Source organism: Cyclopterus lumpus, chromosome 13 (assembly GCF_009769545.1).
Source record: "Cyclopterus lumpus isolate fCycLum1 chromosome 13, fCycLum1.pri, whole genome shotgun sequence".
Lineage (NCBI taxonomy): Eukaryota > Metazoa > Chordata > Actinopteri > Perciformes > Cyclopteridae > Cyclopterus > Cyclopterus lumpus.
This window is the reverse complement of record NC_046978.1, coordinates 4,383,621-4,407,217: the sequence shown is the minus strand read 5'-3', so window position 1 is coordinate 4,407,217 and position 23,597 is coordinate 4,383,621. Positions and strand designations below refer to the sequence as shown.

At 41.3% G+C, this 23,597-nt stretch overlaps 1 protein-coding gene across 4 annotated transcripts in view; it reads right to left on the bottom strand.

The window, feature by feature from the left end:
- Positions 1-2,940: 2,940 nt before the first annotated feature.
- The window catches only part of dock10 (dedicator of cytokinesis 10), a 60,093-nt gene continuing 39,436 nt past the window's right edge, over positions 2,941-23,597 (bottom strand). The window contains exons 23-56 of one of the 4 annotated variants that reach the window (XM_034547870.1): positions 22,036-22,128; positions 21,755-21,873; positions 20,616-20,685; positions 19,142-19,255; positions 18,843-18,914; positions 18,593-18,739; positions 18,268-18,351; positions 18,082-18,178; positions 17,892-17,924; positions 17,475-17,653; positions 16,862-16,978; positions 16,039-16,162; positions 15,816-15,937; positions 15,176-15,290; positions 14,856-14,922; positions 14,418-14,465; positions 11,984-12,094; positions 11,366-11,478; positions 11,167-11,282; positions 10,562-10,699; positions 10,279-10,461; positions 10,082-10,192; positions 9,763-9,978; positions 9,599-9,656; positions 8,822-8,923; positions 8,170-8,276; positions 7,855-7,977; positions 7,560-7,673; positions 5,888-6,034; positions 5,549-5,759; positions 5,219-5,409; positions 5,038-5,138; positions 4,235-4,373; positions 2,941-3,904 (exon numbers count right to left, since the gene is read on the bottom strand). In XM_034547870.1, the coding sequence (XP_034403761.1) occupies positions 3,857-3,904; positions 4,235-4,373; positions 5,038-5,138; positions 5,219-5,409; positions 5,549-5,759; positions 5,888-6,034; positions 7,560-7,673; positions 7,855-7,977; positions 8,170-8,276; positions 8,822-8,923; positions 9,599-9,656; positions 9,763-9,978; positions 10,082-10,192; positions 10,279-10,461; positions 10,562-10,699; positions 11,167-11,282; positions 11,366-11,478; positions 11,984-12,094; positions 14,418-14,465; positions 14,856-14,922; positions 15,176-15,290; positions 15,816-15,937; positions 16,039-16,162; positions 16,862-16,978; positions 17,475-17,653; positions 17,892-17,924; positions 18,082-18,178; positions 18,268-18,351; positions 18,593-18,739; positions 18,843-18,914; positions 19,142-19,255; positions 20,616-20,685; positions 21,755-21,873; positions 22,036-22,128 (3,930 nt within the window). In that variant the 3' untranslated portion in view covers positions 2,941-3,856. The remainder of the gene's footprint in view (positions 3,905-4,234; positions 4,374-5,037; positions 5,139-5,218; positions 5,410-5,548; positions 5,760-5,887; positions 6,035-7,559; positions 7,674-7,854; positions 7,978-8,169; positions 8,277-8,821; positions 8,924-9,598; positions 9,657-9,762; positions 9,979-10,081; positions 10,193-10,278; positions 10,462-10,561; positions 10,700-11,166; positions 11,283-11,365; positions 11,479-11,983; positions 12,095-14,417; positions 14,466-14,855; positions 14,923-15,175; positions 15,291-15,815; positions 15,938-16,038; positions 16,163-16,861; positions 16,979-17,474; positions 17,654-17,891; positions 17,925-18,081; positions 18,179-18,267; positions 18,352-18,592; positions 18,740-18,842; positions 18,915-19,141; positions 19,256-20,615; positions 20,686-21,754; positions 21,874-22,035; positions 22,129-23,597) is intronic. The other 3 variants (XM_034547871.1, XM_034547873.1, XM_034547872.1) reach the window with 3 other exon arrangements.

The following is a 23,597-nucleotide window of genomic DNA, read 5'->3' as shown; positions in this document are numbered from 1 at the left end:
CGTGCGCCAGGCCGCGGGTGCTCTCCATGGCGCAGGCGCTGCGCTGCCAGTACCACGGCTTCCCGAACACCGGGGGGGAATCGTGCGGGAGAAGCTCCCCGTGCTGCGGGGGCTTTAACATGATGCTCGCGGAAGCCGTTGCGCTCTTCCAGCTGTGTGCCTTTCTCTCCGTTTGCTTCAATCTCAGTCCAGATCTTGTTCTGGGGAGATGATGTCGCCTTTCAGCACTTATACAGCTGGAAGGGCTCCGGTCGTCAGTCAGCAGCACACAAAGGATGTTTTATTCATCAGCCCCGGCGTCCAGTTTCAGGAAAACAAAGCAGGGGTTCGGAAATGAAATGTGCACTGCATGAGAGCTTGAATGGGGGGAAGACCTAGAAGTGGATGTCTGAGTGAGAGTTTATGACAACGTCTTGCTCCTGTAACATGTGCAGCACCTCCATTTTTTCAGCTCAAGAGAAGATGGGCAAAATCAAGATTTTTCTGGCCACCTCACTCATCCTCTTGTATTGGCCATGTCTCTGTCGGGATTACAATATCCTCCCTCTGAAATATGAATTACATCCGTCAGCAAAGATAAATATAGGAAGAAAAAATAAAAATCGTTCAAAGAAAATTACATTTTCAATGTAAGGTAGAAGACCGTTTAAAAGGTTGGTCAAATAGAGCAGTTGTATACGTATAGATTTTATTTATGTTTTTGGCAGAGGGATATTTTTGACTTTCACTCAGGAAGGCAGGCATTGGAGACAGGTGGGTGTGGTGGGCTCTAATTCAAGCCGACTGAATATTCGTCACGTGAAACATGCTAATTGATAAAGGCTGAGGTTTGGCAACCCAATGATGACGGGAGAGCTTTGAGATGGAAAAAACCCGCATGAAAACAAAACAGGCTTTTGATAAATAATAAGAGAAGGAATCACTGCAACGGACATCAAATACAGGCGTGCTGCACACAAAGAAGAACATGACAGATAATTCCACTCAACGGGGCCTCCACGGCTGAGATTGTACCGCCAGGTGCTGCAGTGGAGCTCATGTGGACACAGGTTGTAACCCATAATGAATAAAGCAGACCGCCTCTAAGGAACACCTGTAGCTTAGCTGGACTGCTACATGAAAAGAGGTTTAATACTGCCCACATACTTAAAAAATAATAAGAATATATGAAAATATGAAATATTGTCCGATGAGCCGATGTCTAACCAGGTGGCAGGTTTGAGACAGTTTGTCATCTGTGACCTGGACTGAATGTTGCTGGCTCAGAGCAACCTGACCCGCCAGAGTGTAGGCCACTGGGAGGGAGACAGGCCGCTCTGGGGAGGAGAGAAACCCAATCAGGCCCCTCTTTCTGGTTCACAAAATAGGCTACAGAGAGGGAGGGTGGCGAGAGAGACGAGACAGAAGAGGGGAGAAATACTGATCGTCTGGAAGGAAATTAGTTTGTGAAGAAGAGGTAGGAGGTCAGTGAAACTCTTATCTGCTGCACCTCAGGTGTGCAACTAATTGCCACTGCCCAAGTTGCATTATTTGGGTGAGAATGTGTTGGCGACCACAGAGCGAGAATGAAGAGACGTGGAAATGTTTCAGCTGTCTTGTCAGGCAGAGATAGAAACAGACAAACGAGACACGGAGGACTGCATGCTGTCTTTTACCACCAGCTGTATGTTCAGGGCCACTTAATCTCTGTATGCACATTGCCACAACCCCAGGCTTAGCATCAATAAGTAAACAACCACTCTGCCACTCGCTCTCGGCATGGTCAGTAATTACACCCAACTATTGGAAAAAGTGAAACCCGAGTCCATGGAAAACTGTCAGTCATTTCACTTCCATTGAAACCCCAACCACAAGTTTTCTACTTGATGTCTTCTCACAATACATTTTATCATAATGTTTCTGTCTATATTACTTTATTTAAGTTGATGAAAAGAAGCACCCATTATTTAAAAAAAATTGCTCCCTGCTATCAAACAAAAATAATTATAATACTAATAATACTAATTCCTATTTCCAGAGGGTATCTTAGCTGCTCACATATTAGTAAAATAGGATGTCAATATGGTGATAGTGAAATATGGAGTCAATAATGAAGACGCAAAGCACAAAGGAAACCAGAGCCTCTGGGTAAACATCACAGAGGCGGTCTGAAACAGAGACAGCAGAACAACAGACAGACGCATAGCAGTGATGATGAGAGCCTCCAGGCACAATCAGATATATTTTTTTAAACTGTCGGATTTGGATTTATTTGGCTACTAACTTTGTTCGGACCTTTTTGACTTTGGAAAATAAATCAATGATCCAAAACAAAGGATAGCTGCTTTTGCTATGCTGTCACTCGAGGCAGGATTGCTGAACAGTATCAGTACCCTGTCTTCCCGAGTAGTTTCTACAGAACAATTGATAAGGAAAGAAGAAATATGTTGGCACAATGCATGCACTTATTTAACAGTAAGATATGCCTCAAAGCACTGGCCCTGAGCCATTGGTGATGAACGAGATGACATGACAGGTTGACCTGAAGCCGAAAACCTTTCTGGTTAAAACCACCCAACCTCTTCTATCTGGATGCTTTGATGCCGCAGAGCCTTTTCATCTCTGCTATGTTATGGCTCGGTGAATGGACAGAATGTGAGAGGTGGCTGTGCACAGCTGCAGCCAAAGCACAATTTTCTTTTAGAAAGCTATTTTATCCCATTTAAATCTGGATTAATACAAATAACATAGTGAACAACATGAGCTATAGTGGGAGGAAGGGTGATCTGAATGTAAGGTGTAATGTATTATAAAACAATAGTACACAGACGTGTGGATGAAGTGGAAAAGGATGGAGTATAATCACGGATTTTAGACATTAACAAAATTTTATTTAAATGTTATACATAAAACTTTAGTTTTTGTTCTTTTTTTAAATTCAGCTAAACAAATATTTATATATTGTATATTTTATTAAAAAAAACATTTCAAACGTTTTAAATATTAATATTTCTTATTTACAATTCAAAAAACAGTACACGAAATAATAACAGTAACAATGCAATTTCAATCATAAAAATGTTACAAAACATACCTTTTTTTTTTGTTTCCATTTGAAAATTGGCAAGCTGATATTTCCAGAACGTTAGCAAGGATACAAAGTAGCAATGTGGAGCTGCTCTACATTCAAACAAGAACTGGAGGTGCGTTCAACTCTTCAGATGCTTCGTTAGTTAAAAAACCTGTAATCCAATTTGTTTTTCACATTAGTCATCTTACAAGATCTTTTAAGCTAGTTTGAAGTACAACGATATTCCACAGAAAAAATATAAAAACTGTCATCAAAATGCACCAGGGCGCTATGCGTTAGAGCTGAACGCACCTCGAGCTCAGTAAGGTCACTGTTCTCTAAAGGGACTGGGTTGTGGAGAGAAGGCGCATGTTGGGTGGTTGTGTGCATGTATATGTGAACATGTGCACTGTGTATACTTGTTTGTGAGTGTGTCTGTGGGTATGTAAGCTGATGAATCAGTTGGCAGGGCAGGGGAATCCATGACACACATGGATCGAGTCTCTAAAACCAAAACAAACGGTAGCTAACAGTCCAGCAGCCTGGCCTCTACTGTAGATAGTCAACGTTCAACAACAGGACTACAGACTATCACGACCACAGTCTACACACTTCTTTCCCTTGTTTTCTCTACACTCCTCATTAGTCACAGTTCCACTAGCCTGCTGCATCTTGCAGCAGGAAACAACTACAGTCAGAAGCAAGCAAATGAGCCACTTTTGAGGCTCGAACTGGCACTCCAAAGCCATTTCTGAGAAGAATAAATGTCCGCCCAGGCAAAAAGGATTTCTTAAGTCTAGTGGCCATTCAGTAGGCGTTGTGTCGTTCCGTTCCTGGTTGTCTTGTGTGAGGAATCTGGACAAGAGCAAGAAAAAAAGAAGCTTGCATTGGTTCAGGAAAATGAAAAAGGCGGTTAAGTATTGATACTAGCAGTTTGGCTCTTGGATGGATTGGCTGACATATGGGAGGAAGTTGAAGTGGTTTAAACAAGTAGCAAGGTGACAACCAGACATCTTTTATGAAGGAATGTGATGACATGAACAGAAAGCTGTTAGAGAGAGAGGTTGGAAACAGAAGCTGATACCCATGAGAATGATGATGCTCATTATGCCATACAGAGAAAAAAAAGAAACAATGTGGGAGTAACATAAGCCTGCACACTCATTGGTCATTGCATAGTGAGACCTGTTCATTCATGATGCCAGACAGCTCGGTCAGCATGTCCCGGTAGTGAGCTCTCATCTCCTCCTGGTACTCCAGCTGGTCCTCCTTGATGAGACGCTCATTCACGTCCAAAGCCTGACCGCAGGCTTCTGCAAACTGCCTGCAGGGGGAAAAGTTTTACTGATTATTAATCATGCCATTGAACCTGACCTTTAATGATCTGGGTATGTTTTTTTCTTTTCAAGAAGTAGTATTGAAAAAAGCTCTAATGGGTGCTATTTACACAGTAAAAGTTTACACTTTGAAGTGGATCATTGCATTCATAAATCGTAATGTGCAAAATAATTATGATCATATCATGTATCAATATAATTAAATAACTCAAAAAGAAACTGACATTCATGATGAGTTTCCTGTATTTGTTTGCAAAATTTATTCCCCTTAAATTAACATGTATTTGACTAAAGTTGACTGAAGTGACTGTAAGAGTCACTATTAGTGCTGTCAAACGAACCCTCCATCTTGGCCTTTAATCATCTGGGTAAGTTTGTTACACTGTAACAATCATTTTGTGTTGATTTGTGTTTACTTGCAACTAAAATGGATTTTGCTCTAAAACAGAATTCAAGACTACAAACATGTTAAATTCAGTATGATGCGTGTGAACTCTGCAAATGTGTGGTAATACACCTATTTTGTTCTTCTTATAAGGTGTTGAATTTTATATTTGTTGGGGGGAAATTTCTACAATGTAATGCTAGGAACAAAATCCACAATTATTTGCACTTAATTGTGTGCTTTTTAAAACATTTTATATGTCCTACCTGAAGATCTCTTTGAGCAATTTGACCTGGTTGTCTGGGTATTTCTTGGCATTCTTCTCTTCTAAAAACGCCCTGGCATAGGCCATGGGCCCTGCATTCACCTGGAAAGGGCATGATCAGGTAAGACAAAACAAAGCAAACGATTTTAACCACAAATCTGTGTTTTTGGAGGAATCCCCACCTTGACACTGACACTGCCCTGCAGTTTCAGCTGCAGCCGGATCATGTCCACCTCCTCCATATTGCAGAGCTGGTTGAGCTCAGAGACTTTACGTGACATCTCATCGATGGCCACCTCAATAGGGTTCATTTCTGTGCTCTGCTGCTCCACCACCTGGATACGCTTCTTTAGGTAGGGGAAGCTGGAACTCGCTGTTAAGAGAGAATCAGTAGCCCACTGGTCAGACCAACTAATGTTTAAGTTCCCTCTGTTTTAAGGGCAGAAGTTGTAAAGACATATATTTGCATGCTTTTTTGTTGACAGGGGAAAAAGTGGCAAACAAATACTTACTGGTCAGTATGGTGCGTCTCTTGCACTGCTCCTCCACGTCTCCATGTTTCTTTCCAGAGAGAGTGAACGGCGTCTCAAACACGAAGCGGTTGATGTTGTGATGTCTCTCAAAGTCTGTCCTTTTGTCTTGCTGTTCTTTCTCGTTAAAGTAGGGCACCACGTACGTTACCTGAATGTACGCAAACTTGGGGTCCAGGTCTTTAGGATTTACCTGTTTTTAAAGAAATGTTAAGCAAGAAATAGTGAATGTCCACAAATTCACCAATAACTGGTAATAATAACAGCTTGGCAAATTAATCAGTTGTAATGTCTTAAAGGTAACTTAAACTGGCCTCCTACCTTATTGGAGTCCTGGATCATCTTGACATTATCGGCTCCAAACTTGTCAGAGTAGAGTTTGAGTAATCTCTGGGAGATTTCCGACAGCCCGGTCAGCTTTGGCTCTTTGTAGATGAACTCTTTGCTCTCCTCCTCCTCAAAAAAACCCTACAAGAACACATGTACTTTCTAGTTACCAATGCAGGTGTTTTTATGTATGCAACAGAAGTGTACTCTGTTGCTTTTGCTGTCAAAACAAGCCGTATACATGCCAGTGTTGCCCCCTAGTGGTGTCTTGAGGCACTGGTTGGACACGCAGGGTAACCATGTTAGAACAACTCAAGGTGTCAGTGTTAAGTTCTGGATGGGAGAGTTCAGAGGTCATATTCAAAGCAGCATTGGAGGCAAATGTCAAAGGTTGACTGAGGTTTTATTAAATAGTTATTTTCCTGTTCACTGTGGCTTTTGGACACCAAGCTCTTCTTAATGTTTGGGGAGGAAACAACTTCTTCATTGGAGATTATGGGAAGTAAAATGGACCACAGCAAGCTTGAAACAAACCCATCACATGGTAAGAGCAGCAGATGTTAATAGTGGCAGAAGGAGAAGAGAGGTAAAAGTGGTTAGCACTGAGGAAAATGGAAAATCAAAGACATACAAAACTTACCACAATCTTGGTATAGAATATATTTTTTTAAAGGAAGAAAAGAGCAGACGGAAGAATTAAGGACACTGACTGAAAATCTGGTCTTGTTTTCTTTCAATTTCCCTGCCTCACTGATGAGAGATTGTAAATCTGAGAAGAGTTCTCATCAGTTTATTAAATATCCCCTCATTAACAAATAGGCATATGTGTCAAGAATCCAGGTTCTGAACTGCACAGCCCTTGTCCACTGGCCAGCCATTCAAAAAACTAAATCTGTATTAAATATGCGATTCTAAAGAATTTGTTCAACAAAATCTTTGGTGGCATCTAACTAAAATAAATATTTGCAGAGGTATTGCTCTTTACCACTGAGACTTCTTCTACCTTGGTTTGAGACACTCAAAGCAGAACAAAAATGACATTTTAAAAACTAACCAGCAAAATATCTATGCAGAAACTGTGTTCTATCATCATTGTTTATGAAAAGTGGTGTTTCCTTTGATTGAACTAAACAAACAAAAAAACATTGTGGTTTGTGGAGTTGGCGATATGTTTGCCAAGTTGTAGTTTCCTCGGGGTTACAAAAAACAAAGAAACATACTGTACTTTAATAAAGTAGGACCTACATGTTTACATTGTGGTCTTCGAACTGGACCAATACATTTATATTTGTACTGTTAAGTATCACTTTAACTGTCTTTGTATAATACAAATACATTTGGTACCAAATTCAGTCAGTGGGAGAGTTTTAGTTATTGTTGTTCTGTGGCTTAAGTAATGTGTGTGTGTGCAGAGACATACAAGTGTGTGTGCTGTCTGCAGTAAGGACAACAAAGTCACGACTGTTTGCTGTGCTGGCTCCTCATTGGTGGAATGAGCTCCCCATTGACATCAGGACAGCAGAAAGTCTCTACATCTTCCGTCGCAAACTAAAAACACATCTTTTTTGACTATACCTTGAATAGGGAAGGTAGAGCCATAGTAGCACTTTAGTAGCACTTAAATGGCTCTTACTGATAGCAGTAATGTAATGGAAGTGTCGCTCACCTGTCCATAGAACGCTACACGGTAGTAGCGACCGAAGAGGCGCTTCTCTGAGTTCACCACCTCAGTCACCTTCAGGTAGGAGCGATGGATGTCGTAGTACAGCTCCGACAGCCTCTGTGGTCACGCACCAACACACACATGTAAGCTCAAACGTAGCTCAATATGCACACACACACACACACACACACACACACACACACACACACACACACACACACACACACACACACACACACACACACACACACACACACACACACACACACACACACACACACAGAGGGGGAAGAGTTACCTTAAAATCCCTTCTCTTTTCAAAAACAGCAATCACGGGTTTGTTGATGTCAGCGATGAGCTCGTATCTCTCTGATTTCCACAGATAGTCCACACACAACTCCAGCTGCTCTACCAGAGTGTCCTACACAGCACAGCAGGAAGCATGTCAGAGAGAAAGACTGCAACCTGGTGGCAATTATTTCAAATCCAACAGGCTATTAAACTCAACAGGGATCTTCTAAAACCTGCAATAATGGTTCTGGGACTTTGGTAATTTGTGAAACTAAAACAAGTGTATTTACAATGTTCTTTAGGGTTAAAGGCAAACACTGACCTCAGTATAGGGCGTGTCTTGTGTACCAGTGTCTTCTTTCATGGCTCCCTCCTCCTTCACATTAGGGCTGATGCACATAAAGGCTGCCCAGCCCATAGAAAACGATGCTGGGATTGAAAGTGAAACAAAGGCCGATTAGCAAGTCAAAGCAAATTTATGTTTCATTCACGCTCAGCTTGTTAGCATTCAAAATACGAAACTCTTAGATCAGAATACAAAACGTATGAACTGTTTTACGATCAAGCGTTCGTCAAAAGTCATACCATTTTTGCAGACTAAATAAAAAACTTCAAATGAGTGCATGCTTCATCTCAAACCTTAGTGACACTTAACATCTTATCCCGCGAGATGTGAGGGAACAGTGACGGCCAAACAGTGACAGTAATTTGTGATAATCGGACACAATCATCCTAAAGGCCTGAACAGCAGTATTTAGCTGTCTAGTATATCACAGTGTAGAAACCTTATTCAACACCGGGGTGGAAATCATTTAAACTGGTACCTAGTGCTCTTCAATCCAAACCATGTCCACCTGTCAATATCAAAACCTGCCACCCAGTGGCGAGTGGTTTAAACACTCCCTTGTCTCTCCATCCTGATCTTCTGAGCTCCCATCCCCACCACCCAGCAGGCCCCAGGCGCACACACTCACTGTCTTGATCTCGGGAGGTAGTTAGTAAGGAGCTACAGTTAAAGACAGGGTTTTCTCCAGAGGACACACTGGACATCCTGGCCTTGTCAGCTCTCCAGTAGCCTGTTTGGTAGGAGGGGAGGAGGAGGAGGAGGAGGACGAGGTTTACAAAGTCCACTTGCTTTTGCCCATTATGCTCAAGGACAAGGCTCGCGAATCAGCTACATGTACAGCATGCTGCTGGCATGCTATGCTAGCTATTAGCACACAGGCATGCGAAAAGATGTCAGACACTGCAGCGAAAGGTTGACACATGGTGTAGCCTATGTGAGGAAGCACATGTAATAACACAAATATTTTCAGAAAGAGGAACGTGCAGCATGTGTAGACATTAATCTCTATTTCTACTAGAAGCCATGGAAGGGAATGGTGTTTGGATGCAGAGACATATCTCTACAACTAGTGGGCAACATAATAATCCATCTTCATTCCCCACAAGTTCCTAATTAAGCTCCACCACACAAAAACACTCAAGTCATTGGCGTGCTCACTTTCAGGCAAACATATCAACCCCCCATGATGAGATGAAGGACTGATGCCTGAAAGTTGAAGTGATTTCAGAGAGTTGTGATGATCATGTTAGCAGAGAAAAGAGTGGTTTGCTGTTTGACAGAAGATGGCTGTGAGCAGAATTTCCACGTCCGCAAAGATGCACGCACAGGCAGCAATTTAAAATATATGCCCATCTGTAAACACATGCAAACTGGAAAGTTAAAGCAGCAGTATGTGTGCACTAACCTCTCCTCTTCAGTGATTCAGCAATCAGGGCTGAGATGTGGATGTAGCACATGGCAGCCTGATGGGAAAATCACACATTAACATCAAATTCACTTCTTAACTTCAATAAGAAATAAAAGAAGTTTCTGAAGTAAGTCCACCCTGAAAAGTAAAACATTTCTCACCTCTGAGAGATCACCGTTGCGGACGTGAACCTTAGCCATGCTCTCCAGCCAGGTGCACCGCAGCTCGGGGGTGCTGGCGTAGGAGTTAGCCAGACTGTACTGAAGATCCACCAGCATCTCTGGGTCCTTCTCATGCTCCTTCATTTGGGCTGTGGCCATCAGAACCGTTCTGATCCGTTTGGTCAGGTCCTTCACCTCAGCAGGGAATGGAGTGTTCTGCAGAAAACAAGTTATGAACATTTGAAAATAGAAACAAATAACACCGTGAATCATAATCAATGATAATAAAGCTGTGCTAAAACCCGAGAACCTGGTATACCTTGAGTGGTGCATCTCCGTTGGCAAAGTTATTAATGATAGCCAGGGACTGCTGAAATCTCGAGCCACCAATGCCAGCATCTGCTATCAACTGGCTCACTGCCTTGATAACCTGATTTGGAATGAGGAGTGTGGGGTGAGGACACAGTCACGAATAACAAAACACACAAGGCTGATAATATATTTGGTCTCACTGACCTGCAGATGGGAGCGGACTATAGACTTGCCCTTGGTGAATTCAAAGTTTTTTCTCATGAAAAAATACAGCAGGGCAGCTGCCTCCGTCTGGGTGGAGCTGGAACGATGGTTACAGCACTTGAGGATTTCATAGCACAGACAGCCACACAGGTCTGCCTTACCCTGGAAGAATGCACTGGGGAACTACATGTACCGAGAGAGAGATGAAGATGAATACACACATGAGGAAAAACGATTTTAATCTTCATTTAGATGTTGTATGTTTACATGAAGCTTGCTGGACCTTTTGTACAAAGAGCCTGAGTCCGGCGAAGATATGTCGTAAAGTGGCGGTCGATTGGTTGATCTGAAAAAAGAGCAAGTAGGTGTCCAGCACCTTCTTCATCAGTACATTTTGTCCTTCATCCAGCAACAGCTGCTTCTGTATAGATGAATGGGAGTAGAAAAAAGCAGAAAATATGTTTTAGTTTCAAGTTTTAACTGAAAGGTTTCACATAAAGACAATAAAGAAAAGAATATATATATATATATAAATCGTGGGCACCAGGTGGCAGTAGAGCAACATTAGCTTGCTTTAGAATGTGCATGAAACACTAACTGCATGATTTACAATGCAATGCATCGATTTTTATGTTTTTTTTTTTTTCAAGAAACAGACATTTGAAAACTCCTTGTTCAAGAATGGAATTTAGATTATTAGATTGTTTTAGTAGACTACTGGTATAACCTTTGTTACTATTATATTCATAGGCCAATACAATATATACTGAATATACATAAGATAGATTGAAATAGACTCCTCTTAACAATAAAAAATAGATGACACACACAGTAAGAGTGTGGTGTGAACTGTCGTTTCAGGTTGTAAACTACGAAAGGACCAAATACCTTGTGGTGGTGAACAAAGAGCTCCAGTACATCCAGCACCGTGAGGGCCACCTCTGTGGACAAGTTTGCCTCGATATCTGTCGGACTCAGGTTGTCCCCATCTTGAATATTCCCATCTGAAAACAGGATCAGATATCAATAACCCAAATCCATGTCAGTAACTTTATATTCATCTCAGTCAAATGTGTGTGTGTGTTACCTGTCTCCATCATCTGCAGCAGCTTTGGGTTGGCGAGAGCATTCTTGCTCCTGATGATGGGCATGGTTTGGGAGCGAGCATGCCGGTGACCTTCCCCTCCAGATGACGCCATCCTGGAGGCAACAGGAGGGATCAGCAGTTTGATCCAATACTCGTTTAAAATCAGACTGCAGTAAATGTACAACTGGAGGCAAACCATCTCTATTCCAGTAGGAAGGTACATATAAATGGCAACCATGTCCCAAGGACATGCTGTTATTGGGAGGCTATTAACACATGGAAGGACAGAGACGGAGACAAATCACACCAAACACTGAAGGTATGAGGAGGGACATGCTGAGAACACAGTTACAGTCTATAACATGGAAACACAAGGTGGTCACATCAATGATGCATACACACAGGGCAATAATGTATTTATCTACATCTAAGTGTTGTTGTAGGTTGTACCTGTATTCAAATAGTCTGGCATTTCTAGCTATTAAAGAAAATATTTACATTTTCAGCCAATCACCATACATAGTTACAGCATTAAGAACAATTTCAGTAACCAAAGACTCTTTAAATAGTTCAACTCTGGAACGTGGCCACAGTGTTTTCCTGGAGGAGGGTGATTACCATTGTGGGAAGAGGCTTGAGGGATGAGAGGACTGGGAGGGGTGGTTAGAGCCCTTCAGGGTGCCATTGGCCTGGGTGGACTGGGCCAGCTTTACTGCCGCTGCTAGCTTCCTGTTTACGAGCCAATCACATCAAAGCTAACATTAGTTAGTCTAGTTGAGACCATCATTGTTTGGTGTCCATCATTAGTCAGTGATATTAACTATGTGTGGGATGCTAATAACTAAGCATGCCTGCAATCAATAAAACAATTGATCTTGTAGCGTAAATGTACACATTGCAATACACTATGTTTGCAATTGTGTGATCTAGTTGCATGTTTATAGCAACTAGGTCCCATTGTATTCCTGTAAGGCTAAATGAAATGCTAAAAGCATAGAATGTCTCCAATTTACCCTTGACGTGATGAGAGCGGCTAAAGTCAAAGAGAAAGATCAAATAGCTTGCATGAAGAAGGTCAGCCAGATGGAAAGGTTAGTGGCGTAGCAGAGTCAATGCTTTTAGTTTGCCATTAGTAGAATATTGTGCAAATGTTAGATTAACTCTTGGGAGAGTTTAAGTGGAGAGTATCGGCTTGAGGTCAGCATTAACGGTGGACAGCAAGGAGATTAGGATGTATAGATGTGATGAAACCGATGGACAGTTAAGCTGCGGCACAAATCATCTTAGTAACAAACAGATGTTCAACATATCATATTCTCATGATGCCTAAATGAAGCTTAAGCTAAACTAAGCACATAATGCCCTGGCCAGCCAAAAGAAACATGACACAACTACTGTGTAAGCCAATCAAGGAGACAGTGGGCTACAAGGTTGACATGCAACGTCAATGAGGCAACTGCATTACAGAATGTAAAGAGCAAACACATCTAACATACAGCACCAGAATGAATAATACAGAATAATACATAAAGGGTTACTTAATGCGACAGAACATCAATAATGTGCAGTCACACTGTCAATCCATTAACAGCTGCAGCATGCACAGAGAGGGAGGACATGAGGCATGCACTGTGGTGGAAACTACAAAGGTCCAAGAGGGAGAAACATTATGATTCATATTGGTGTGTGTCATGTAGTGCATATTGTGCATGAGTATATTTGTATCCTAGCTAAAGTCTAAAATATGTTCTAAATTCAGGAAGTAAGGCTCCCTAAACCATCGCAGCCATAGCAGGATAAAGTAGAAGAATGTCTGGGATTAAACTGCAGCGTTGCTGGCTAGCCTTAAAGGCCCTGACAACTTATTTTCTCAATTGGTTTGTAATGAGAACACACATATTCTTGGCAGAATACATTTTGAACATTTTGGGTTATTTTTATTGAAATTTGATCAAACTACATCCACATATTCCCAATGAAGCAAATGAGCAGTTTTGCTTCACCTTTTATTGTTACTTTATCAACAATATTCAATATGACGGAGGAATTTTAAACAACCTTTCAGCAGAGGCTGCAATGGTTGATTGTTGTCTGATATACTGGCTGACTGATGGACCTCCTAGCTGGCTGACTGGCTACACAATGCTAGTGCAACACATCTCTCCTGAACTTCAGTGGGTGCCCACACTGACTCAGCCAGCATCAAAGAGCTAACAGAGAAAGACACTGAGACAGACACAGGTGTAAGCCTGTGAACCCCCCATGGCCTTGTATTAGAGACAAATGTTAAGTAGCTTGCAGCCACAGACAGGCTCAACTGCATCGGAGAGCACTAGCTGGGCTTCCAGCTATCTTTATTCTGTTAATGCATCCACACACAGTACAGCAGTGTGTTCTCCCAGCCTTTTGTTGGCTTACATCTCAGCATCTTATTGCTGAAAGGAAAAAGAGAGCTAATTTAATTAGCTGGGAGGAACCAGAAGATGGAGGAGTCTAGCTGTGCCAATGGCTCAGCTCCAGTAATATACACACACACACACACACACACACACACCCACACACCCACACACCCACACACCCACACACACACTGCTTGCCAACTAATACAGTAGAATATCCAGCAGTGCTTTTCTCTCAACAGCAAGATCCAGGAGTTCCCCCTCCCCCTCTCTTCCCCTCTTTACCTCTTCCCCTCTTGAAGCACATCCCGGAGTGCACATGCATACAGAACACACATTAGTATTTCTGCCTGACTGTGTCCGATTCATTTGTGTGTGTGTGTGTGTGTGTGTGTGTGTGTGTGTGTGTGTGTGTGTGTGTGTGTGTGTTTGCATACGTGTCTGTGTATGCCTCACTGCATTTGCACATGTGTGCATTCTTGTGCGCGCATGGTTAAAGGATGTGTGTGGGTTGGGTGTGTTACAACCTTTAACTACAACATGTATGTTAAGTTAATAAGCTGTTTCCATACATGCACCATTATAATAAATGCATGTGAATGAGACCTGGTCCACCTCTTTGTTGGAGAAAGCAGTCAGGAGCACACACTCACCTGGCTATGTGGCGTTTTCCGAGGAATCTGAAGTGCTGAAGACACAGCCTGAAGAAAGAGAAAATGCATTGGTTGAAGGCGGAAGGTTTGCTCGTTTTTATGTTTTTTGTAAGTTAAGAACACAGGACAAATGAAGTGCATTTGATCAAACTGAGTTGCAACAGCCCAGTGTAGATGCTGACACAAACAGGAAACAGGCAGTTAATTAACTGCACTGTTCAGTGGAGAGGGAGCCCTCAATGGAATTACAGTCTGTTTTTCTTCTCTCTCTTTCTTGCTGTGTCATTACTTCATCTGTTCCCTTCTGGCTAAATCCTTCCCCTTTCTTCTCCTATCATTCTCCTGTCCCCATCCCTGTCTGTCTCAATGTGTTTCACTCTGTGCTCAGTATCACTGGTCTGTGGTAATACTCTGCAATGAAAAGAGAAGAGCACTTACTCCAGGATGTTAAAGAAGTCTGATATCTCCTGGTGAATGGCCCGATGCCAGTAGGAGACCAGCACATCTGGAAACAGGAAGCAAAGACATCATGTCACATAGCAAAGCAGATGTCCAGTAGGCCAGCCAAATGCCAGAGAACATTTTTGTAGAGTCAGTATTTCTCTACTGAAAGAGTATTGGAGTGATTGAAACAGGCCCTGGGCCTGTAAATAGTAAATATAATAACGCATTATTAACATTTACAAACACAATTCGACAAGGCTGTGGGCTTGACTGTGTGAATCTTCTTTACATGTTTGTAAAACGTAATTTCTTACCCTCAGATATAGTTTTCATGATGTGCAAAAAGCACATGAGGAGACTGCGGGTCTCTGCCTGGTCCAGCTTGTCACAGCGAGAGCCGTAGCCGATGAGGGACTGGGGCCGTGCAAACTAAGGAGAAACAACCACACAGAAATACAGTCAGATATACTGTTGGTACTGAGCTACCATCGAGGACACCGAGGTCATGTCCTCAGTATCCTTTAACTTTAATACATGAATACAGGGTTCAGCAATTCACTGCCAAAATGGCATTCCAGGAAATGTGAGAGGGTTTGGAAACATAATTTATACATTCATGTTGGGAAAGTAAATTATAAAGAAATATGATCCGACAAATTTCTGAATGAAATATGAGAAATACAATTCTTCTTTTGTATTTTGTATGAAGAGATATAGGGTCCTGGAAGTGTGGGTGTTGGAATATTGTTTCTTTAGGGGATGACATTCAACAAAGGTCCCTGGCTGGACTTGAACATTGCAAAAATATGATCCTGAACCACCCAACTTCAGTATTTCTTTAGCTGGTATTACAGCGGTGTAAATGAGACACAGAGGATACAGTATATATATATATATATATATATATATGTGTCATAAAATAGTAAAGGCTGTTTAAGTCTTCTCTTTTCTCACCTTCTCACATCCATCCATCTTCTCAATGTTTCTGTCACTGTTGCTAGGGTTGGAGTCCACACTGATCAGAGAACCCCGAGAGTCCGCTTGGTTACCCGTGGCAACTGCCAAGGATGAGAAGGCTGGTGTGGGGGGAGGGGTGTCAGCATCAATGTCCTCCTTCACAGCTTTTTATATAGGAAATAGATAGACAGCTACATACAAGCATGTCAGACACTGTTACCTGTGATGGAGTTTAGTACTTCTTTGGAAAAGGAAGCATCTACAGAGTGGCCATGGCGAGTAACAGGAATCACTCCTCCCACCACTCCGCCTCCGCCTCCGACACTGAGATCGTCTCGAGAGCCCTGGTAGGGGTGCAGACAGGGAAAAGACTTATTAATTTAAAATCCAGGCTATTACTTCTATTAGTTATTAACAAGCTGCAATTGCCAAGATTTCAGGCACAACTTTACAACACCAGCATCCATGAAGGCAAGCAACATAAGTCTAATGTAGTTTCTCATCACATTCTCTTTTTACTAGAATCACCAATTATTACAATGTTTACTTATTTGATAATAAAAGTAAACATTCAACATTTTATAATTGACCATTGCATTGCTGTACTTCCAGCTCAACTGCGCAGGATGATTAATATACAGTACAGTACTCATGAGCACAGAAACCTTTGTTTCTAGTGTGGTGGAAATCAAGAGACAGAAAGACAACATGTACATTGTATAATACTATACAATACTGTATAGTTCAGGCAGTATTCCTGTAGCCACTGCAAACCTGTAACATCTGAGGAGGAGAGCCAGTGCCGCAACTAATGATACAAAAATATGTCCAGCTGAAGAAGTGAAGTATGCTGGTGTCATATTGTGTTCAGATGAATCTACATTCCTCAAATCATTGTAATTCAGTAGGTAACATGTTGTCATAAGCGGTAAGAATGAGAGCCCAAACTATGAATATTAGACAAACACTGCAGAAATGTACAATACAGTCAATCAGTACAGTACGCAGGAGGGAATTATTTCCTCTTTCCTCTTGACTCTTACCTGGTCACTAGAAGTGAAGTAGATGGGGAAGACGTCCCTGAGGAAGAATCGAGGCATGTTGTCCAGGATCAGGCCATACAGAGGCAGGTAGAGGGATGCAATTCTTGCCTGCTTCTCCTGGTAGGGCAGCCAATAAAAGGGATATTGCATTTACAAGATTTGTACATATTCGTCATCCAGTGGCATCATCTTGTAATACCCCATCCAATCAACCAACATGCTGAATTTTAAAGCCAGTATTGATACCTTTATTGTGTTTGCAAAGTCCTCTTACACTGGAAATACAACTCCCAAGTATTTTGGTAGTCCATAGAACAATTCAATTACATAATATTTAATATCTCCTGCCAAGAAAATGCTGTGGCCTTTAACGAAACCCGATTTCCCTTTAATTTGGCACACATTTTGGTTTTGACTGTCTTTACAAGGGCAGATTACTGACTCGATCTGATCTGGACACTTCCCAGCATTCATTAAGCAGCTGCTACGAACAATCACATGTCAGTGTGTATGTGTTGTGTGTGAGTCACATAGGAGGAATGTCTACTGTGAGCTCATGACTCATTGTTCATGCCTGTTAGTTTCCTCCCCTGTAAACATGTGTGCTGGTTACCTTGGTGGCATAGCGTGCATCCAGTGAGTGTTTGGCCATGAGCGTCTTCAGGGTGGCCAAGGCCAGGTGTCTCAGGTCCTGCTCGTCCTGGAGTGCCAGCCCCAGTTCCCGTAGCAACAGGCCAGTCAGGAAGTGCTTCCTGCAGAACTCTCCAGTCAGGTTGTATTCGGGCACCGACACTGAGGAGAAACAGCATCAAAGGTTCACACTTTAAATGGAAATTAACTGCCCTGATTTAAATAACACTCGTGCCAATATTTGCTTTCCATCAGGGAGTTAATTAATCCGTTTCTAAAAAATATAAAAATCCGGTTACTGTGAGGAAATAATGTGACAAGCCAATTTCCCATGAATTTCATTATCATCATCCCACTGGAGCACACGCAACATTACAAAGGAATGCGTGAACATATTTACCATGAGTACTTTGTGGCTCTGGAGATGTATGGTCTGACATGGACAAATAGTTAGAGAAAATGACAGGAAGAGAAAGAGAGAGAGAGACAGAGTGTTAATAGACAAATGAGAGTGAGAGCTACTTGATGTATGAAAGTTACCACGTTGACACTGGTGTCACTAAACTGCAGCGTGCGACTCAAGCTCTTACCTGCGATGCGAGCGGAGGGTAGCGGCAGGCTGAGAGGAATGTAGTGCTCGTGGTTACACACCTCTCTCAAAAACTCAAATTTCCGCTCACACAAGACCTGTCCGACAAGAAAAATATATAAATGTATTGTGTACACATGTCTCGTTGCTGTTTTCCTGAATTTAATTCCAATAAAGTACTTTTTACCTTGCTGTCCGTAGAAGTGATCATGTTAATGTAGTTGCTAATCAGCTTGAATGTAAAGCCTCGGTCCATTAGGGTAAAGCAACGCTACAAAGAGACAGACAAAGACATCAGCTAATAAGACAGAGACAGACCATTTAACAGAGATGGTTGAATCAATAGGTAACAACTGTAAATAGAAACAATCTTCATTGGCAGTGTGTTCAGACGGTTTGTATTGAGCATTATAAAGTATGCACAGTTTGTTCACGTGTACTCACACAGTAAAGGGTCCTTTTTCATGCAACATTATAATTTAAATCTATGAGACAACACATTCTGCTCCCACCTTGACAAAAGCTGCCACAGCTAAGTTGGCACAGCGTGTCTCTTCTGCCAGGTCTTTGTTTTTCCAGAAGATGTGTTCGGACACTGTCTCCACCAGCGTCTCCACGCGGCTCAGGTAGGATGAGGGGAAACGCTGAGGCCTCGGAAGCTGCAGGAACAAGGTCAGATTATACAAATGAAAAGGAACTATACTGAACCAATAAATAACAATAAGGGACCGCAAGGGCCAAACGTAGAGTATGCCACCTTACCTTCACCTTGTCAGAGTCAAGCAAATGTTGGGCCATGGATTTGACAATAAGCTCAAAGAAGAACCAGGAGAACTGAAACCAGGAGAAGTCAAAGCAAGGTCAGTCTTGCTCCAATAGTTTCCGTCAAATCATCCCCCAGGATGAAAACAGGGGAGCCACATATGAATTTGTTTGAGAGTTTTGCACTGATTTACTTTCCTCTAGGACCTTAGAGGAATGAACAACAGCTTCCATAATTAAACATGCTTTCCATTTTAACATAAATAAACATAAGAGTGGGTATGAGGAAAGAGACAAACCTTGAGGACATTCTTGACTGCTGCCTGCTCGTTGCTCTTCAGGTCAAAGGTCATTCCCTTAGCCAGCTCCTCGTGAACTGTCCTGAAGCCGTGGGCCTCTGACCTGAACACATACTACACACAAAGAGAAGGGAAATGAGTCAGTTAAAAGGTGCATTCTAACTTTTTATTATCGATTTTTTCTTTTTTTAAATGTTTTTTTTCTTTTTTCCTTTACCCGGGAAGCAAAAGTTTAAGTAACCTTTCAAGCAAATCCCACAATAATTATTGAGTATTCAGTAAGGATTCAGCAGATTAGACAGTTGCAGCTCTCGTCCTAACCCCAAGGCCACCAGGGAGCTGATTATTTTCCTGATTAATTTATGTATTAATGGTCTATAAAAAGTAAAAAGCAAAAAAGAAAAGTGTCTGACACAATTTCCTACAGCCCAAGTTGACATCTAAAATGTCTTGTGCATCAAACAAACCAATACCCACATACATACAGTTTATAGAGATATCATTTAGATAAATGCAGCAAAGTCTCACAATTGGGAGGTTGGTACTTGGAATGTTTAGGCATTTCCTCTAGAAAGAATTACATAAACAAAGAACCGATTATCCAAATACTTGCCGATTCATTTTCTATTCATCGATTTATCGATTCATAGATTCAGCTCTAATGTACTAATACACACATTTACAAATAAGAGATGCACAAGGACAAAGACACTTACAACAGAAACCTAAACATATTTCCATTTAGCTAATTATATGAAAAACATATCTACGGTTTGATTCATATAATATTCCTGCACACTATTCAATTTGTGCAACAATGAATTGAACCCCCATTTCTTTCCTCTTCCTCACATTGAACACATACACACACAGGTATTCACCCACACACACACACACACACACACACACACACACCAGTGTAAATTGGGCAGCAATGCAACTGAACATCATGCCAATCTGTTACTATGGCAACCCCCGGTTCCATTAGCCGTGCTCGTCCTCTCCTCTTACCCTCCCACCATTAATTTTTTGCCACTGCCTCTTCAAGCGCAGCAGTTTTCCTTCACTGTGGCTAACATGAAACAGGTCTCGTGTTTTCTCCAGCTCTCTTCTCTAATTATCTGATTTCCCCCTCAAACAAACTGTGTTTCTGATCGAGCGGGCTGAATATCCTAGTTTGCCTCCTACTCAATCAGCCTTTCTTCGACTTCTTCATCTCTCCCTACTTCTCCGTTTGTGTTTGCACAGTTTTCTGGGCATGCGGCCCTAGCCCCACTCCTGCTGGTCCACACACACCCACAAACACACAAATTAAATAGTCTGTGCAGAGATTCCAGTCCACAACAGCCTTCATAATTATCATATGATCATCCTGACAACACACATAATATACAAACAGACTCCATTCCAGGGATTGCTACGAGAACACCACCACACACACACCATTGTATTGTTGGTATACATGTTATTATACCTTGATATAGGAGTGCAGGTAGTGATCCAGGTTGTCCTCATGGCACTTTGCAACAATGTGGACCAGCACTCTGCAGACACAGGACAACAAAGCTTTGTATTTATTACAGCCTTTATCATCAATCAATTACCAACACTGACACATTGTCCCCTCAGTTTCTTGTCAATAACATATCTTTGTTATGAAACAATAAAAACGGGTATGGTGTTTGAAACAAGAATTTTAAACACATCCCTCACTCAGTGTCGGAAATACACGAGGGCAAAGGGCAAAACTGCCCCTAAGAAATATCATTTTGCCCCTGATATCACTAGGAGAGGGGCAAAAAATGCCCCCATAATTTCCTCAAATAATTATGATAATTTAATGAACTTGTCAAAAACATCGTAGCCCTGACAGTATGTCACAGTTGCCATATCATGTTTTGGATTTTCGCCTCGATGTTGCGTGTGCGTGATGAACCGAGTGGAGCTTCTTGACCTCCTGTGAGTGGGAGGAGACATTTTCGTCGTCAACCAGCACACATTGAATTCTTCTGCGGACTTTATTAAGGGGAACGACAACGTCAAGAAATACATGGCCATCGCCTCCGGTGAGTGATAACTAGTAGTAATTATTGTTAACTTATTTAGTTCGCTTTAGCTCTTAGTTGTAAATTTAATTTAATTAATCCATGCATAGCCCTTTTATTCCTTTTTTTTTAAATATAAAAAAGTTATAATTGTTAATAGTTGTTTAAAAAATGTAATAACAATAAATAACCACAAAGAAAAAGGAATACAATTTAATATGATTGTCTGATTTCTGTTTTTTGTGTTAAAAAAAATCTAAGAAAACACTTTGAATCTGTAGACTACTGCCTAATAGTCTTCTTATTGTCATTTGATGACAGTTGCTCATATACTGTCAGCCAAAATAAGTATTTATTATTTTATTTACAAAGGTTAAATGTTATTTCACAAGTTTCAAAAAGTGCCCCCCAATTTGTTTATAAATGCTCTGGATTTCAGTCAGTCGGGGCAAAAATTTCCCCCGAATTTTTTTTTACATTTCCTACCCTGCCCTCACTGTGCTTTAACACATTTTCTGAGCCCCCATGCCAGTCCAGCCGTTATGGATGGTGTAGTACCACAGCCTACCTGGTGGTGGCAGTAGTGACTTCATCGTTGTCATTCTGAGTCAGAACCTTGAACAGCTGGTTGAAGAGCACTGGCAGAAATCGGATGATCACTGGGATCCTTTCCATACTGAGAAGACCCTGGAGGACGGTGGAAAAAAGAGCGGAGAAGTGTGGAAATAAATAAGAAACATAAACCATAAAAATGGCAAACAAAATAATGTTTGGCACACAGTACAGCATATTTGCAAGATTAGACATGTAGCAGTTTTCAGTACTGGATATAGGGCTTTTTTCTCTGACCTTCAAGCAGTTGAGGAAGTTGGAGGTAGGAGGTTGCGAGAGGTCCGGCTCTCTCTTCTGGCACTGCTGGAAGAATCTGTTCAGGTGGGGGTCCTGGCACAGAGAGAATAAATTATATATATCAGCAGTAAGCATCTGCACTAATATTTAGTGGAATGGTTCTTTTTCAAGCAACAGTTTATCCTAAAATGCGAACTTTACCACCTCACTGTCATTTTCAATTCCATTCTCTCAGCCTTGTTACAAACAATTGAAGTACTTTTAATAGTTTCAAAAAGCACATAAAATAACCACAAAGCTCATTGTGATGTTTTTGGTTTGACTATTTACTATAGAGGCCAATACAATATATAGTGTAGTGAAAGTTTCTCTTTAGCTTTTTAAAATATTATTCTGACACAATGACTTCACATTATATCATACTTTTAAAAATGTCCTGTTTCAAATGTATTTATTCTATTTTGAACATGTCATTAAAAGTAATACTAAAACCCTTAATTTAACAAAAACCAAGACAAGGAATCTACCTGGACCCAAGGCCAATATATGCTAAATTCATGAGAATAAATAATAGTCCTAATCTTCAAGGAGCGTTGTTTTTTTTAGAAGGTCGCCGCTATAGACCGCGAGCGCAGCTAATCCGGTTATTAGGGATATAGCTTCACTCAATTGAGCCAATCGAATCGATTGTTTACCGTGTGTAGGCCGTTCGCTTGAGAGAGCAGCAGCATTAAAAGGATGTCAGAGAAACGGCGGCATGGAGAGATGACTCTGCAGGCTACAGACTCTGTATGAGAACGGTTTCTCTCGTCCAATCAAAATAGCACGACATTAACTCCATTCAAGCCAAGATTCAGACTATTGGCAGAGAAGTCACACGCTCATTTCTCTTGAATAAAATAAAGATAAAAGGGGCTAATCAAAGGCCCGTTTGCACTTTTTCTAAAAGAGAAATATTTATACATTTTATTCAGAAGATTCTGTCTTGTTTTCTTTTACTTGAAATGGGGGCCTAATTTTCAGACCAATTATATTTCTGGCAAAGACAGCTATTTGTTTTCCATACAAGTTAAATGTAAAAATATCCTACTTTGAAAGTTGATAATAAATTATACGAATGATAATAATCATATGGAATTATATGGAAATGTACATTGCTGATTTTATTTGATAGATGGAGGCTAAAGGATGCAATTGAGATATTATGAGGTTCAGATTTTGCTTGGAGGACATTTTTGTGACTGGACCTCTGGATACCCCTGATATGATACCTCAAATTTGTTTCAGGAACTATAATGGTCCTTTTATGTCCATTTTGAAATTCCAAACAAGCACACCCCATTCATTTTAATTCTTATGGAGAAAGCGGAGTTGGAACAGCTAGGGAAACGAAAACGGACACTTATCTCATTTCGGGGTTAAGTGTTCCTTTGAGGCTAGGGGTTAGTGCATATCCACATTCTCGCTCACTTTAACAAGGATGTTGAGGCTGAAACCAGCAATCCTTTGATTTTCAATACCGCTTATCGTGTTTAGGTTCATGCAGAATTGTAACCGATCTG